This window comes from Harpia harpyja, chromosome 1 (genome assembly GCF_026419915.1).
Source record: "Harpia harpyja isolate bHarHar1 chromosome 1, bHarHar1 primary haplotype, whole genome shotgun sequence".
Lineage (NCBI taxonomy): Eukaryota > Metazoa > Chordata > Aves > Accipitriformes > Accipitridae > Harpia > Harpia harpyja.
Genome location: NC_068940.1, coordinates 3,050,732 through 3,068,384, shown reverse-complemented (window position 1 = coordinate 3,068,384; position 17,653 = coordinate 3,050,732). Strand labels below are relative to the sequence as shown.

At 43.3% G+C, this 17,653-nt stretch overlaps 2 protein-coding genes across 4 annotated transcripts; both read left to right on the top strand.

Annotated features, from left to right (window-relative positions):
- Window positions 1–32: 32 nt before the first annotated feature.
- LOC128147729 (probable 2-ketogluconate reductase) lies at window positions 33–8,537 on the top strand. 2 transcript variants are annotated; one of them, XR_008237106.1, is made up of 5 exons: window positions 33–1,918; window positions 3,675–3,846; window positions 5,902–6,080; window positions 6,248–6,391; window positions 7,276–7,439. XR_008237106.1 is itself a non-coding variant. In XM_052800689.1 (5 exons), the coding sequence occupies exons 1-5, from the start codon at window positions 1,534–1,536 to the stop codon at window positions 7,385–7,387; spliced, it is 945 nt and encodes a 314-aa protein (XP_052656649.1). In that variant the 5' UTR covers window positions 33–1,533; the 3' UTR covers window positions 7,388–8,537. The 2 variants fall into 2 exon arrangements, 1 of the variants encoding a protein (XP_052656649.1); XM_052800689.1 differs by having other exon boundaries at window positions 6,295–6,391; window positions 7,276–8,537.
- Window positions 8,538–12,289: 3,752 nt separating this feature from the next.
- Window positions 12,290–17,532, top strand: LOC128147420 (probable 2-ketogluconate reductase). 2 transcript variants are annotated; one of them, XM_052800095.1, is made up of 6 exons: window positions 12,290–12,458; window positions 13,160–13,546; window positions 14,499–14,670; window positions 16,025–16,203; window positions 16,761–16,857; window positions 17,239–17,532. In XM_052800095.1, exons 2-6 carry the CDS (start codon window positions 13,165–13,167, stop codon window positions 17,390–17,392), a joined length of 984 nt encoding a protein of 327 aa, XP_052656055.1. In that variant the 5' UTR covers window positions 12,290–12,458; window positions 13,160–13,164; the 3' UTR covers window positions 17,393–17,532. The 2 variants fall into 2 exon arrangements, with proteins under 2 accessions (XP_052656055.1, XP_052655966.1); XM_052800006.1 differs by having other exon boundaries at window positions 12,290–12,651.
- The last annotated feature ends 121 nt before the right edge of the window (window positions 17,533–17,653 follow it).

The window sequence follows — 17,653 nt, the reverse complement described above, 5'->3', positions numbered from 1 at the left end:
ATAATAAGCAAGTACACCAAGCAGTTTGTGTAACACTCTCAAATATATTAAGCGTGAATTGAGCAGTAATTGCCTGCAGAAATTTGGCTGTATCCTGAAACACTTTTCAGCTAATATTGCAATATTCTGTTTTTATATATATGAAGAAAGCAGTCTCCTTTGAAATTATTGTAGGCCTAAGGTTTTCTAATGTAAGAAGAGCTTTGCTTCGTCTACATGTTAAAGCAAAGCAAAGCCAATCACTGAAGAAGTATCTTTGATTTTCCTGAGGGGATCCTTTGAAAACCAAAGTAAATACCAAGAGATTTAGTTCTTCCATGCAGACGAAAATGATGCTTTTATCTTGACTGGCCATGAAACAGTGGTAGATCTACTACTGAAATCACATGGGTGAGGGCACAGCCTAAAGCAGAATTCGTGGTCAGTCCTAACTTGCAGCCCAAGGCCAAGCTTTTTCTTACACTCTCTTTCCTATGAGCAAGCCACAAAGTCAGAAAATTCAGCAAAATGTTTGTCACCTCCATAAAATCAGGAAGCCTTTCCATTATTTTGCAATATGGTTAGGCTTCTTGAAGGGATGGTCAAACGAAGTTTTAGTACAGGAAGTGTAGACAGGCCAAGAGTTAGACATTCAGATGCAAATAGTGAAATACTACTAACAAGACAACAGCAAGTATTGCAATAACAAGACAACAAGTATTGCAATAACAAGACAACAGCAAGTATTGCTATAGGGGATTCCAAGATCTTCAGCCCTTAAACAGCTCTCCCTGCAGCTCTTCCCAAAATTCCTACGGAAAATCAATGGTAGCTGTAAATAGTCTATTAAAAAAAACAAAACTTGTCAATTCACAGACCCTCTGGGAACCACAAATAGATGGTCAGTGATTCCTGCAAAAAACCCCCATGTTTTAATTTGAGTGCATAAGTCCTTGGAAAACACTTGCCTAAGCATCTATTAATTTGTTAACTTATGATAGCCTCAGGAGAAGGCACTGCAGTTAAGAATTCACTGGTGTCTCTTCAGGACAGGAGGCTGCAAAAGTCTCTGCAATGAAGCATTTAAAAATTAACCTGGTAACAAAGTTCATGGTGAAGCTGTGCAATTTGTTTTCTCGAACTAGATTTGGTCCAACATTTTTCTTAACTACTTAAACACAGCAGTTTGTGATTTCAGGGTAAGGAAGGAGATTTATTGCACCAGACTATTGATGGTCTGCAACTAAGTAATTAATGAGAAATAATTGCGTGTTATGAGCCTGGTGGCAGTGATGCGAGACCTTACAGACCATGAGGGACAGAACTTGTTCAGACTTGATCATGTGAATACGTGTGTGTGTAATTGGTAGTATACTTAAAAGAGCTGCTTTCTTGCCTTGGTTTGTTTATCTCCCTAGCTAAATATGTGGTTTATAGGATCTTTTGTCATAGATGTCATGAAACAGGACATGAAAGTGATTCTTCTTTAAAATGTCTGGAAATAATTATACGTCTTTCTTCTGACACTTTGTGTCTTTCTTCTTTGAGCACATCATGGGAGAAGGAGAGCTACCTGGGCTTTTGGTAAATGAAATCGGTGGCAAACATGGGATATTGCATGGCCATATCCTGGCATTCCTGAAGAAACATTTCTACCTCATCACCATGAAGGAATTTCTTGAAGACAGAAAGCGTATGAGTAAAAAGGTCCAAGCGATCTATTTGTGGTGGCACAAACCAGTCATTGACCAAGAGCTCCTCCAGAGCCTACCAAACTTGAAAGTGATTGCGAATCCAGGAGTAGGGATGGATCACCTGGATCTGAAGCTTGTCGCTCGCTTCGGTGTGAAGATGGCTAATGCTCCATGTGCTGTTTCCAGCAGCACAGCAGATACTGGGATGGCTTTGCTGCTGGCATCTGCTAGAAGACTAGTGGAAGGTAACATCTTAATTCTTTTGTGGCTTCTAAAAATTATACAAGATTTACCTACCATTATTAATTTGACTTTTTCTAAAGTTATCTGTAGGGCACATAGTTTCACATAAAATGTGAAAATCTAAATATGTTGGGTTGGCAAACAGAATAATCGGTATTTTCATATATTTTATATATCATAAATATATCTAAATTATTACATTATACACAAACATACAAAACATACATTTCAACCAGGTATAAATAAGATCATACACAGTTTTCACAGGTCACCAGCCTGGGTTGAAAATATTTGAGCAGAATCTAATCACATTTGATTCAAATACAGCTTTTTGCTTTATGGACCAAGCGGGTTTAGAAGCTAGAATTTAGTTTTTAGAATAAATACAGCAGTAGACTTAGTTTAACAGTTTCAGATGAACAATACACTGAAGTGTACTTCCTACATATGAAAACTTTAAATGTCATTACCTTCTTCAGCAGCACATTTTCGGTGACTATGACATTTGGCTGACACAGGACGTGCTTCTTGATGTGATAGCGTTACAGTGCTATTGACCAAAAGCGAGGGATGCCAAAGATCAGACGAACGCTGCAATCACAGGCTGGCAGCAGAAATTAGAGTGTGGGAGGCAATAATGGAGCAGAATAAGGGTATATGCTGAAAGCTGGGGCTGACACAGGCATGGGTGTATTCTCAGGGACTGAAAGGGATGGGTGCAGAATTGCGGAATTTAAGGGGCATTAGAGAGCAACAAGGCAGCCTGCTCCAGCTTCTGCTAGTAGCACCCTTTCTAGTTTCTTCCACAAATTTTTCCTTGCCATTTCCCCAAATAGACCTACCCTTGGCTTGGTTAGAATGCCTCCTGCTTCAGGAGAAGACCCTCCAGATTGTTTCTATTAAATTTACCTGCCTTTGATTTGTCAGCTCTACCACAGGATTCATAGAAACTCAAAGGAGACTTGTCTCCCCCTAAATCTGTTTCTACCTCACAAGGAAGAGGCAGATTAAAAGGGAGATTAATTTCTTGTTCCCATCTACAGAAACTATGCCTTGTGGCATTTCTGTTAGCTCTGCCTTGGGATGACTGCGTTTTACCCTGAGGCATTTTTTGATACTTTTACAATATTCTGCTTATGTTTTAGAAGAGCTGGCAATATCAGAAGACTGAAATATCAGAAGCCTGTCACCTTGCTAGCAGACTATTAAGTGCCATCTCCGTGCATATATTTTCTGTGTTGTCAAACTATCCAAAATCTTGTAGGTTTAACAGATAATTATGGAAATTAGTGACTAGTGATTTTTAAACAAGTCACACTTTTCTTTCCAAGAGAGTGGCAGAGATGAACAGGAAAACGGTTCTTATTATTCTAAATAGCAAAACCAACATCTGGTGTTATTCTCCACGTGACATTTCCAAACTCTGCAGTGTTACTGGCAATAATTATTTTGATTGGTGATGCAGAACATGGCAATGTTTTTATGAGTCTAAAGCAGTAAAAGGATTTTTAGGGGAGATTATATCAAAAGGCTTTTTGTAGTATGGTGAGAGTAAGTGGGAATGTCACATACAGGTGGCAGGGAAAGATGATATGTTAGGGAGTCACCTAGGACATTACAAAAACCATTGCTATTTAAAATTGTGTGTTTGGAACCGTTAAAAGTGTGCTATAGTAGCGCAGCAAGCCCAGACTCTTTTGCCTTGTTCCCCCGTGTGGGACCCCATTCATTTCTCATATTGGAGTGTTTTTCTTGCAGGCTATCACATTGCAATGTCTTCAGGTATGGAGTACTGTGAAACTGATTTTCTGGGAGCTGAAGTTACTGGAGCTACTCTAGGGATTATTGGCATGGGCAGCATTGGGTATAAGATTGCTCTGAGAGCCAAAGCGTTTAAAATGAACATTTTGTACCACAACAGGACACAGAGGTAAAGATACGTCTTCACCCTAATTACAGCAGAAACTCCCTTTTAGATAGTCAGTATTTCCTTTTCAAGGAGTTATGTCAGGAATATAGCAAGAAATGAGGGAATAGGGCCAAGATTAAAACAAAAGGGAAAAAAAGAGCAGTTGCCTCAAATCAGTCTTGTAAGGTATTACTTGGTGATTAAACATTTGGAAACTTAAGTTTTATATTAGAAATTCCAAGGTTTCCTGGAGATGTGAACAGAAAAAGGAAAATCAAGCTTATACCTTTTTTGTTCTTATCATATCTTACTATACTGACACATAACTCTAGCTTTTGTTTACTTTTCCCCCATCTTTCAAAGTTCAGGCATGATCTTGTTGAAACTGAATGACTGGAGAACTAGGAAATGTATACCTTGCTCAATATTAAAACTGATTAACTTGAGAGCTGTTCTTGAGAAAACCTTGTTTCTCTTCAAACCAGTAGGAATTTTGCCAAGTATTTAACTGGATTTCACCCTTTATTTCTAGCCCCTCCTAACTTGTGTACCTGGGAATATGATCCTTGTTAGAGATGCAGCACAGGGGCTTTTCTAATATAAAGGTGAGCAAGATCCCCTTGTACAACTCGAGGCTGTTGCAATCAGGCAAGGTGCAGCCAATGAGCAGAACAAATTTTTACTGCTATAAACCACAATCTACCCTGAGAGAACTTTCCTCCTCCCTGACTGAAGGGAGAAGCTGCAGTGCTAGTACATGTGGCTTTCAGTGATTTTCTCCGTATGCAGACTGCAGAAGGAGGGTGACTGCTCTAGCTAGCCCTAACCAAATCGCAAGGCTGGATGAGGCCAGAAATTTCTAGCCTTGCTTGGCATTCCTGCTACTTCAGAAATTACAAAAACAGCTGAGCAAACTCACATTAAAAAAAGTACTAGTGAACACCCTCCTTAAGATCTTTCAGAATTTCCTCATAAACCACAAAAAGAGAAAATAAGGCAGAAATCCTTTTCTTTTTTCCTGCGGATCATCACTAACTCCCTCTGTTTAATATTTTCCAGTCTTTAAAGTAATATTTATGCAAGTGCTGTGATGAATAACCAATGCACAGTGCAACAGAAATGAAAAACCTGCTTATTTTAAAGTACATTTGCACTTCAAGCTTATGTGCTGAAGCGAGGTGCACTCTGCATGCTGCAAAACTGGCCGTAGTTCCAGTCCGTTCTATACCCACTTAATCTCTGGTTGTTGACCTGGACACTGAACGAAAACAATGAAATGCATGCGTTAGGAGGCACTTGCTCCAAAGTCACACTGAAGTTACTTTCTTAGTGTGACTTCTTTCTTTATTTCTAGATTAGGGAGGAGATAATTAAAGCCATTCTCTTGCAATCAGGAGCAGAAGTTTGTACACACAATCGCCTAGTTCCTGAAGTTCAGGCAGCTAAATGTACAAAGAACAGGAGAAATGGCAAGTATTCTTTTTTATTGTGAAAAGTTCAAACTAAAAATCTCTCTCTACTTTGGTAACTTTTTGTGTTGAACGCTTTATTTTGTGAAAGTCCTGGGGCAGCCGGCAGCCTGCCAAAGAGCTGCCTTGCTGATTCCACTCATCAGAAAATGCCAGGCTGACTGGAGGATGCCAACAGGATGAGGACCACCAGCACGCCCAGAGCTCACACCCATGAGTTCTGGTGAATACCATTGCTCTGGCTGGAGCGATTACTGCATCCTGAGGTGCACTTTCCCCACGGCGGATCCTGGAGAATGGACCGTGTGCTGCCATCGGTGCCGGTGCTTGGCCTTAGGCCACCTGCAGACTTTAAAAGAAGCCCCTGGACCCTGCACTGCAGCGGCTGAGAGGCAGGCATGCAATCCATCCCCTGCTGTAGGGCTCGAAGCCTTCCAGAAGGACCCAAACAGCCCGCTGAGACTAACTTCACCTTTGTTTGCCACCTGTTTGCTACGTGAATGTGATAATCAGATCCCTTAGTTTGTATACCCGTGACATCATTGAAGAAAATATTTTCGTGACTGATGCCCTGAAATACAGCGTGATGCTTTTTTTTTCCCACCAGGAAAGAGCAAGAGGAGCAAGCTGTCGGCACCACTTATTGCGAAAAGATAGACGGCTTGCTCCAGCGGGCAGATTTTGTGATGGTGGTGGTGAGCCTGACACCTCAGACGCACAAGCTGATCGGGAAAAGAGAGATGGAGCTGATGAAGCCCACGGCTACTCTCATTAACATCAGCCGAGGTACCGTCCACAACCGTTGACTGGCCTGACGAGAAAGTACGAGCCAGCTCCCGGTGCGTTACGCGGTGCCATGCTGCATCCACCGCACAGCTGGCGCACGCAGCGAGGACAGATCAGGCGTGGCGAAAATTCCTCTCTCTCCCCTTCTGTTCTCTTTCCACTCCCAGAGCGTTACCTGCAAATGGCACTCAGAGACACTCTTATTCCAAACCAGGTGCAGCAGTTGACCAAGAGGCGCTGGTGACAGCTCTGCAGACCGGTGTTATCAGGGCCGCAGCTTTGGATGTCACCCACCCCGAGCCACTGCCCAGGTTGCCATCTCTGCTTATTTCTCAGAAAGGATGGGTGAGCCCGGCCAGAGGCAGGCAGCGTCCCTGCAGCGGGCAGGCATCTGGCAGAGGCATCCTCACCCTCCCCTGGGGTGGAGGTTTGCCTAAAAGTGCCATGAATACGAATGGGATGCAAGCCCAGATGTTGGGTCTGATAACAGGGCAAAGGGAAGCCTGGGCGCCGGGAAACAGCAGGAGGGGGCTTGTGTGCCCAGGGGAGCATTAACCCCCCTCCCAGAATCACCATGGGGAGCTGCAGCAGTGCTTCGCTTACAAATTGCTTTACCTGAATGGGTGGAAGCCTTTTGAGTCATCCCTCCCTAGACCTGCTGCATTGCCCCAAGGTGTCCCTCCCCGCAGGCTTGTTTCCCCAGCACAAGGCTGAAGTGCTGCAGATCTCTTGGCTACTCAGCTTCTGTAAAAAAACCACCTCTTTTACCAGCATGGTGCCTCATGGATTTAGCTGTGCTGGCTGCATTGTGGGTCGGGGGGAGTTTGGTCTTGGTGTGCCAGGACATCACTCTCCATTATCTGAGTCTACATACGTAACTACAGCTCAGAGCCTTGCGTAGGGTTAATGTGTCAGGAGGGCTTAATCCTCTCTTCTGACATAGTTCAAATTGCTGCCTAATGGCAAAAGGCTGTTCCCAGACAAAAGAGCACAGTATAAATTCTTCACGTGTCCTTTTAATGTCCAAAATTACTTGAACACAGGTGATCAGGTTCTGTGGATGTAAGTGGGACTTGTAAAGTTATATTAAATTAACTTTCTGTTTAAATACAGTGCAAAAACCAAAGTAGGACTCCTCTTTATTTGGATGAACGACAGTAGGTAACTTAACTATCTCTTTTTTCCTTTCTTCCAGAGATCATACGTTGTTAAAATTAAAGAACGTCATTATAACGCCTCACCTCAGCATCAAAACAGACAAGGCCACCTACATGATAACAGAGGAAGCAGTTGAAAAAACATACTAGCGGCTCTTAATGGTCTCCCCATACCCAGTGAAGTGCTCCCTAGCTGATGGGCAAAAGGATATCACGGCTCTCTTTTTATTCTTCTGTTTCCTCCCATCAGCTCTTAAGGTTTTTATTCTTAGATTTTCTCCATTAAGAGAAACCTGTTCCAAGTGGACACGGAAAGCGCTGGCTTGGTCTCACATGTCATTAAAAAACAGCTTTTACATTTTAATTTCCTTGCAAATTGGAGGAATAAATTACTTTTCACTTCCAACCATAGATAGATGCATGCAGGTTTTAAGTGGCTCTGGGAAAAACAACTTCTGATTGCCAATGCACTTCTTGCTAGGCTCCCTAGTCCTAAAGAAAATGCCATTTTTAGATTACATAATTCACTTTGTTCCCATTCTACTAACTATCAAAAACAACAAAATAAGCTACCTGGCTAGAAAAATGACCGACTTTCCATATGGACACCTGCATTTAAACTAGCTCCTGAAACACAAAATGCTGAGGCAAAAGTCAGTTTTCAGGAATGTACTCAGAATCACTTATTTAAAGCAGACTGGATTTTAGAAGACAATTTAAAGTACTAGCACAAAGGAAAATTAGTCTTCAAGATGAACATGCTACTATGTTTGTAATACCAAACTTATGTGCAGTCTACCTCCAGATTTCCATCTTTGTGCAAATATTTGCAAGAACGGTTGGAGCCCTCTAAGCCTCCAGCACCATCCTGTAAATTAGTGGGAACACAAAAGGCTGTAAAAACACACGCAGCATTAAAATCCAAATCTATACACTTTCCTTTGTATCACTGCTTCTGGACATTCGCAAGAATAATTATATTTGTAACAAGATAAAACAGGGAGCTTCACTACTGTAAAGAGAAAGAAAATACTTTGACAAATTGGTTTTGTTACTGCAATTACTATTATGGAAAAAATCGAAATCCCATGGCTTTCCTCCACTAGAAATAGCACCTATATTACAATTAATCATACCAATTCCACAGGAAAAGGATCTCTTTAAATAGAAGAATGCTCATTCGCCTCACTAAGGAATGCTCATTCACCTCACTAAAGCTTTGTGGGAAACAGTTTGCTATCCTCTCAGTTGTCTTTATGTACTCCCTGTTGTCTTAATACAAGTCCAAAAGACAAATAAACCAATACGCAACTCAAAGTGGCAGTGCCATGCCTTTTATTACGTAGTATGACTTTATGAATAGTATGATTATTTAATCTATCAGTGAAATTTATAGCAAAGTTGCCATTAAGTGCAGCTAAGATTTTGCCTGTAGTCTCATGCATCTTTAGAGAGCCATTTCCACTTCCTTTTTCTTGCAAAAGGGTGTCACTGGTGCTTGCCAGAAGACACTTCCTTCCACCAGTTTAACATAAGATGATGTTACCAGCTCTTGCAGCTCAGGGAAACAAGACATTGCAGCTTGTCGGGAGCAGCAAGTTGGCTGGCAAGAATTTCAAGACTGTCCCAGGGACTTCCCTGTTCTCTGAGGTCCAGGTGCCCAGTATACCTTTCATTGTCACCTGTATAACGTTGACAAAAATAAGTTGAGCTTATTCTTTCAAAGTAAAAGGCTAAGCAACAAATTACAGAGCTGAAAACAAAGCTACAAGAAGCTAAAATAGCAGAAAGAACAAAATACCTTTTATTAGATCAATATCCTAAAACTGGAAAAAACACACAAGTTTTTGCACATGCAGACTTTTCTCCAGACGTGAAGCAGCAAACATAAAATCAGTACTTCATTTCACTTCTATGTAAAACAATAGAACACGCTTGGCATTTTCTTGGAGTTTCACTTGTACTTTTGCAGATATTTCATGAATCTGTGCGGATTAGTTATAGAAGTGTCCTGCCAGTGGGTGCTTTAGACAGGAAGACACAGCGCTAGACAACAGGATACCTGTCAGTCATTGGAGCCGTGGGTTCACCCACACACGCCGAACAACTTGGTGTTCCACAGACTGGAAATGGTCACTTGAAGGACAGCTTCCCAAAATGTCTTCAGGAAGCAACTACCTCTCTTTTCAAATTACATTGCAAAAAATGGCCCTTTTTTCCCTGCCTTTCCTTAATTTATAAATATTCATTGAATAGTATTGAATTAACCGACATACAGTTAAGGAAACCTTCCTGTGCTTACTAGATGCTGTTTCCCATCTCTGCTATTCTACTTAGATTGTGCTTGGAAAACACAATACATCCAATCTTAAGATTACTAAAAATGGATCAAAAAATGCAGTGGCCACATGAGCAAAGAGGTGATCCATTACAGTTCACTCCGTTGATTCAGATTTGTTTGAAACATTTTGACGGGCAAACAGTACACAATCTGGATTATAGTGCTGCTACAGTAGTCTTCTGGGAAAGCTGGCCTTACCTACAGCAAGCAGACGGTTAGTGATAACGCTTTATGGTGGCTTAGAGTCAGTGAAAACAAATGCATCACTTGGGTTGGCCTTGCCTGAAACAACAAACTTGCGAATACAGATTTCCTGCCTCTGCTTTTTTTGTCCTATGAATCCTGGTCACGTATGATAATTGCTTTATAACGCATAACGTAGACATGGGAAATGTATGTCCTTATCCAGTATCAAGTTTAAGCTAGTCTATACATCCCAGCTGGAAAATGTATTACATTACATTATACAAAAGTCTTTTAGGCTAACGCAACACTTCAAAAGTCTAATCCTAAGAAACAATTATTATGCAGGCGCCTTATTAACACTGCAGGCATCAGCTTGCCCTGCAGCATTACATGGACACCAATGGCCATATTTAATAATGGGAATGAAGTTCACAGGCTGCGCAATACCTCTCTCCTCATACCCACAGACATTAGTAATTTCAGGGAACTTTGTCACAATGCTGGCATAATAGATCCCTTTCTATCATAGAAAACCAAAAGCACACTGCAACACTATGTAATTCAGCTTAACACACTACATGGAGGTCTAAAAGGTACTCTGCAAATTAAATCTACTTAGAACATGATAGTGTGCTGGTGCAACACTCTGATCTTGTTTTACCTTAATCAGGCTTAGCTTATGGTAACTGTTGTTCGGTTGCTGCCCACAATCTTACTCTGTGACATTCTGTGTACTAGTAATTCGAACAGCTCTTCACTCACTCAAAATATAAGTGGTTTCCTGACCTCTTCTGCACGTATGTTGCTATACAGATATATCTCCTATAGAGATATATATCAGCTCCTGAACCATAACTTCAAAATCAGATGTTCAAGTTACACAAAAAAACTTTGAAGCCGCCTGATTCTCTCCACATCTAACCACATAACACACCCATTTTCTTGACATTTGATATGTATGTCCTGGATTTTTGCTTGAAAAAGAGTAACATTCCTTTGACTATTATTTTTTTGACTCCTCTGACTAATTGTTCCTTCATTTTGTTCATTCGAATTTGTTGATTTGATATGCAAAGGGAAAAACTACCGTATTTTCCTTCCAAAGTTTTTTTTTTTTACCTTCACTACTAAAATGTGGTAGACCTCCTTCCTCAGTGCATAGCGAGGCAGAATGACTTGTGCCTTTGAGAGGGGCTTTACAATGGTCCTTTGATCTCAGGTATTGTAATGTAAGCAGTAAGTTAAAAGGTCACCCATTATGTCTTATCAGCAAACTTGGAAGCAGTTGATGTGAAACAGGGAATGTGTAAGCATTTTAGGGTTTGTTGCTTTCTTTTGAAAGAAGAAAATTCAAGTAGACTTAACTAAGAATCCAGCTAATACGCCGTAACTCCATCTTGCTAGTTAATGAATTTTTGCTTTAAAGTTTAACCGTCTGAACTTGAAATCCATGTAAGCAAATGATACTCAAAAATCATCACCAGGATAACAAGAACTATTTACAGTTTCGTGTAATCATTACAACATTTTATTATACTTTACCTTTTCATTAGTCATTTTATAGAGGATTCGGTGTTAAACCTGACTGCCTTAAGTGTTCGGCATAGCAAAATGCATTTGGTAGAATTGAAGACGACGCGATTTTGTAACCCATTCTTTTGCAAGGCGCTACGGTAGTCAGGCGAGACCCAGCAGTGCCCAATTGCTGGTTATTCCGTAGGGTGGAAGGAGAGAGATGCCCGGTGCCCGCAGCGGTGTTCCCCGGCTCTCGAGCTGTTCTTGCCACAGCAGCCAGGCACCTCTCCAGCGTTCTGCTGGCCACTTTCCCAGCAAAGGGGACGGCTCCAGTACAGCTTGAGCGAGCAGAGTACTGAAGCTGTACTCCGCGCCCTCCGTCACCGCGGATTCACAGTCCCAAGTAACCTCATCAGGAAAATTTTCACGCGTTTCTCAGCTGGGATAGGCCCAGGAATGCCTGTAGCTGGGCTAACAGCCACAGGGAGTGAGCACCTGAGCCTGCCCCAGTGGCTTAGCTCTCCAAGAGAGGTTTTGAGGGTATTCTTAGAATCCTTTAGGTTGGAAAAGACACTTGGTGCGTGCAATGAGATCTGTCACTGGTGCCTGCCGGTCAGAGGGTCAGAGACAATGCTTCGTGCCATGTTAATGTACGTGCAAATAGTGCAATGACCGACACAGAGACCGGACCGTAGCTGGTATTCAAAGACAGGATGGAAAAAAACGGTGTGCTTGACATTAATGCAAAATCCCAATTATTTTCAAATTACTACCAGCTCAGAAACACGGTACATTTAAAACAAAAAACACCACTATTTGTGAACACCCGTCGCTCTCTCCCGGCTCCCCTGAGAGGGTTGGGGGTCCCAGGGTCTCCGCGCCCCTGGCTGGGAGCGGGAGTGGGAGCCAGAGCTGGAGCGGGAGGGGATCTCTCCCCCGTTCCCTGCCCTCCTTCACGGCCAGCCCAGCTCCCTCCCATCCATAAATCCCACCCGCAGAGAACTGCAAACGCCTTCAGAAAGGGCTGGAAAAGCAGACAGCACGCCGTGCTCCGGCGGCTGGAGATTTGGGCGGGGAGGACGGACAGACTCCGGTCCTGTGGAGCAGGCGGTGCGAGAGCAGTGGGGCCTCATTCCAGCAGCCCTGGAGCTGGGGATCCCGTCTGTGCTGCTGAGCCGGGTACAGATTTTGTTTTTTTGTTTTGCTTTTTTTTTTTTGTGTGTACCTCTGACACGAGGGCTGTGATTCCCGAGCGGCTGAGGGGCAGCGTGCGGGTCTCCTGGCTTCAGCCTGGGGTAACAGGCTTGGTTCGTGCCAGAGTCGGCAGGGTGAAGAGTTGTTGGGACGCTGGAGGAGGTGAAAGAAAAAAAAGGTAAACTAGTGTTCAGGAAGTAAATTGATTTAACTCCAAAGTTCATAGTTGTGAAATTATAGCTCTGTTATATTAAACAAGATCTTTTCTTGAGATAAGCTTGTTAATTACTAATTACTTAATATGGTTGCATAGGTGGCAATCAAAGGCAGAACTTGGGGGCTAAAAGACACCCTTCCACTCACATGGCCTCATTCTTAAACTATCAAGACTTTGGCCTTTGAATATTGAACAGGAGTAATGCCTGGTAGCTCTTTTGTTTAAGAGTTAGCATAGCTGGTGTGCCAGAAACAAGGTTTTCTTGTCCTATTGACAAGAACATATCGAAATTCTGAGTAACACAGGAAAACACAAGACAGGTTCTGCATGTGGGAGTGACTATCTTAAGCCAACTCTGTCATCAGGTGGGAAAATAGCATGTAATGGAGCCAATCAATTCCTGTTTTTTAAAAAAGGTGTAATGGGTCACTTGAGGACATACCCTTTTGGTTTCTCATTGCTTTTGTAGAGGGCATGGAGGGTCAGGACCTGCCTTACGTGCTAATTGACCGTATAGGAGGGAAGCATGGAGTATATGAAGACCATGTTGAATTTCTGGAGAAACATTTTCATCTCATCACCATGACAGAATATCTTGAAAACAAGAAATTTCTCAGCAAAAAGATCGGAGCTATTTATATGTGGTATCACAGACCGGTTATTAACGAAGAGCTGCTCCAGAGCTTGCCTAACTTGAAGATAGTTGCAAGCTCCGGAGTGGGAATAGATCACTTGGACCTGAAACTTCTCTCCAGCTATGGTGTGAAAGTGTCCAACACTCCGTTTGTTGTTTCCACCGACACTGCAGACTTGGGGATGGCTTTGATGCTGGCATCTTCCAGGAGACTTGTGGAAGGTAATAACTGAAACGGTTTTAGTCTTTTTATAGAAAAGGCGACTCTTCAAAACATGCCGTTAGAAAGTGTGTGCTGATGCAAAGGTAAGCTTAAAAGTAGAAAAACAGGAAAATACAGGGATGAGGAAAAAGTTAAGACAAAACTGTCATCTTGACAGTAACTTGCATGCAACGCGTACTGTTTGCAAACAGGCGTATCAGCAAGGTAGATGTGTTCCTTCTTCAGACAGCCCTAAATTCAGGCCTCTTCTCCCTCAGCCCACACCCACTTACTCGTTATACTTGTTCACTGCAGTCTTGCTTTGCAACTTTTAATAAAAGGGGATTAAAAGAAGGTATTTTCAAGGAGGCTTGAAATCTGTCCTTGCCAAGCTGACATGTATCTGAGTCATTACGAGCAAGCCCTCCAGAAATCTGTCCACCGTGCTCTGTCTTTCTTTTCCCTGTCAACTTTGGTGTATTGGCAAGACAGCTGGGAATCTGTATTGGCTTTACTGAAAGTCTTGATGATATTACAACTGATTCATCAGTTGCACCATTCAGTATTTACAACGTAGGTGACATCCATGGCGCTGCCCGTTTCATGAGCCCTGCCGATGAACCACCGTAAGTAAGAAGCTGTCTTGCCGAGATGCGTTTCAATGGCACAATAATCAGTACTGTGGGCAGACAGAGGTGATGGGCAGGTGTGTGATGTACATCGAAGGGAGGTTGCTGCTGTGGCCTTACCTTCCTTGTCTGCCTAAGAGGGGCTGGATACGTTCCTATCCTAAGCAAGAAATCAAAGTCAGATGTCATGTTGACAGTGCAGCATTATTGTCCAGAAACACAGTAATGTGATGTTACTGCTCCTGTGCTCCTGCCTTGTCTTATGATAAAAAGTGGGGAAAAAAGTAACCAGATGGCAGGACATCCTTTACGTGACGTATTTCCTTCTTTTCCCTCCTCCAAGGTTATCAGATTGCGGTCTCCCCTGACACAGAGTATTTCCCCGCTGACTGGCTGGGGGCTGAGGTTTCTGGAGCCACCCTGGGGATCGTGGGAATGGGCACCATCGGCTACAAAGTGGCCGAGAGAGCCAAAGCCTTTGAAATGAAGATTTTGTACCACAATCGGAATCGGAGGTAAAGCTGTTCGCAGCTCCATGGCAAGTCTATTTTGCCACTGCTTTTAAATGTTATTTGTACCTTTCGCTGTCAAACTGATCTCCTGTTCTCTCCGTGTTAGGATAGGACGCTGTGCTCTCTGCACTATTGTTATTAAATATCGTGCCAGGAAGCCGCGAGGCCAGGTTCGCCCAAAAGTTCAAATCATCAGGCGATTTCATGGTGATAAGGCAGGGCAGAGGCCAGACGGGGGCTGAAGGGAGCTGGAGACTGGCACTGCTGCGGCATCGCTGGGTTAGGGGCTGACGGCCCCCGAGGGAGCTGCCATGGGGTCCTGGGATTTGGGGAAGTGCCAGGGTGCCGGAGTGGGACAGCCAGGGCTGGTGGTGCCCTCGGGGCCGTGACAATAAGTTGCTGCCTTATTAGAGGCTCTTTATTCTGAGTGGCAAAGTACATACACTTGCTTCAAGGTGGTCATTCATTTCCCGATTTATAGAGAAACAAAGTCAGGACGGAATGGGAGAGACATATCTCGCTGGTCTCCCCATGAGTCCAGGGCTCCCTGAGCCTTCCTGTCATGTTGGTGACATTGCAATAGACTGGGGAAAGGAAAAATAGCCTGGGAGGACATAACTCCCGTGACATAGGCGAGGCAGGGACGCAGGCAGAGATCTCTCACCCTTTCAGAGCCAGCTGACAATGAAAAGCCGGGCTTGCCAGCCCGTTTGTTGTCTTCTAGATGAGGTGTCTGTGCCCTTCACATACGCCATGACTCCCGCCAGGCCCATCCCATCCTCTTCTTTTGTGGGGATCTGATGGGAGCCGGGCAGTACGTGCCCGACCTTGTCCTGATAGGGATCGAATGCACCGGCAGGTCCTGCAGCCTGTGGTTTCAGTGAACCAGCACTGATGCACAGAGCAAGCAGACTGCTGCTGACTCAGATTTCTGCAGGTTTAACCCCTGCCCTGTCTTGTGTGGGTTTCCTCAGTAATTTTCAGACAAGTTACTTTTCACAGGGAAGGGAATTCATGTCAAACATCAGTCTCGCTTTTGGGTTGGAAAAGAAGCCCTGTTACAACCAGGAGCTGTGACACAAATGCATTTATTTTAGTATTTATTCAGTGCATTTACATGATACTCATTTCTTACTTTCCATCCCCACAGGTATAGTACTGCACATTTGTGTATAGTGCACTTGGTATTGTGGGAAACAGCTTAACATTTTTCTTTACTGCCTTTCTGTCAGATAACTGGCTAACTGCTTTGCACTACGGAGTGAAGAAAACTATTAAGAAACCTTTTCTCTAATGGTGATTTGAACTTTTTCTTGTTGCTTACTACTGGAGTTGAATTTTGGGTTTTTCCCCTCAGAAACAAGGAAGAAGAAAGTGCCGTTGGAGCTATTTACTGTAAGAAGATAGATGATTTGCTGCAGCAGTCTGATTTTGTGTTGCTGTCTGTGAACCTGACTCCACAGACACACAAACTGATTGGGAAGAGGGAGCTGGAGCTGATGAAACCCACAGCTACTCTCATTAATACCAGCAGAGGTAGGGTGCAGAATAAATGAAACTGTGTTACGGTTTGCTGGCATAAAAAGTCCTGGGAAAACCCAACCCTAATATAGAGCCTGTCACTCTGAAATTTTCAGTAAATTCTCTGATTACTAGATTATTTAGGTGTCCGTGGTCATACCTCAGCCAAACATTTAAGCATTTCCATAATTATGAGCAAGTAAGTCTCTAAAATGTTAGTGAGCGTGGAGGGTTAGAAGCCCACGTATATTTCCATAACCTCCTACTGAAGCTTTTTACTTATTTAGTGCAGTCTTGTTGCTAACATGCATCAGGGTGGCACAGCCCGCTCTGAAGTCTGGCACCGTACTTTGTTTTACGGTGCTACGTACTGCCTTCTAAAATTCCTGACTGTCCAACTCCGATGCGCGTACCCAAGGTTCTTCCTCCCACTTCACCACGGGATCTCTGCTGCTGCTGCTGCTTTGTGAACATCACCAGCCAGGTTGTTTGCCTGACCGCCATGCCCAAAAGGATGGTGAGAGAACAGTGCGGAATATGAAAATAAGAGTATCCTCCTTACTGTAACCCAGGTCTGGTTGTGGATCAGGATGCTTTGGTGGAAGCCCTTCAAAACAAAGTTATTAAGGCAGCTGCTCTGGATGTCACATATCCTGAACCTTTGCCAAGGTAGGACATGTACTTCAGTTAAATATAAATGAGCGTATATGTCCGGTTCAAACTAAGTACAAGTTTGTGAGCACGTGAGAAGTCGGTTAATACTTTGTTAGTAGGAGTACATGATGTATGTGCGCTAGCCCTACTGAAATGACGTCCCCAATCCTTCCGTCCTAGCCAAACAAAATTCACAGTGACTCATTTGGAGGATTTGTTGCACAAAAAAACCGCAAGCTAGGCAGCAGTCTGAACTCCTCTGAGTAGGCTTGGGTCATGCAGTTAGTTTTTATTTTTAATTATTATTTTAGATATTTCCCTGGCTCCCTTCAGGTGACGAAATAACAGGTGAATGCTCTGTGAGTGGCTAGCTCAGCATTTCTTTTCTGTTCCCAGGGATCACCCTTTGTTAAAGCTGAAGAATGTCATAATAACTCCTCACATTGGAAGTGCCACCAAAAAGACACGCCGCCTTATGATGGAAAACATGACGGAGAGCATACAAGCCGGTCTTGCGGGTCTTCCTATCCCTAATGAAGTATTACTGTAAAGCGGCCTGCGTTTAGTGTTAATGCCATTAGTGTTTATCCCGGTGTGAGGAAACAGTAGTTTGATAGCTCTTCGTGTAACTATCCCGCATGTGTTAAACAGATAAAATCGATAACGCGTGCCTCCGATTCGTTTAAATAACCCAAAGCGATTTTGTGTGGAGAACTGCCGTTATTCTCCCGTGAACTCCAGTGAGAAACGCCGGAGGGCCCAGAGCCTCGCACCGGTGTCATTTATTTTGCTCGCACCCACTTAAAACGGC

Excerpts from the sequence above, each read along its gene's own strand:
- LOC128147420 (XM_052800095.1), top strand. The coding sequence starts at position 13,165 with ATGGAGGGTCAGGACCTGCCTTACGTGCTAATTGACCGTATAGGAGGG. Across the intron at positions 16,204-16,760 it reads TCTCATTAATACCAGCAGAG|GTCTGGTTGTGGATCAGGAT; the intron begins GTAGGGTGCAGA and ends ACTGTAACCCAG. Across the intron at positions 16,858-17,238 it reads TATCCTGAACCTTTGCCAAG|GGATCACCCTTTGTTAAAGC; the intron begins GTAGGACATGTA and ends TTCTGTTCCCAG.
- LOC128147729 (XM_052800689.1), top strand. The coding sequence starts at position 1,534 with ATGGGAGAAGGAGAGCTACCTGGGCTTTTGGTAAATGAAATCGGTGGC. Across the intron at positions 1,919-3,674 it reads TGCTAGAAGACTAGTGGAAG|GCTATCACATTGCAATGTCT; the intron begins GTAACATCTTAA and ends TTTTTCTTGCAG. Across the intron at positions 3,847-5,901 it reads TACCACAACAGGACACAGAG|GAAAGAGCAAGAGGAGCAAG; the intron begins GTAAAGATACGT and ends TTTTCCCACCAG.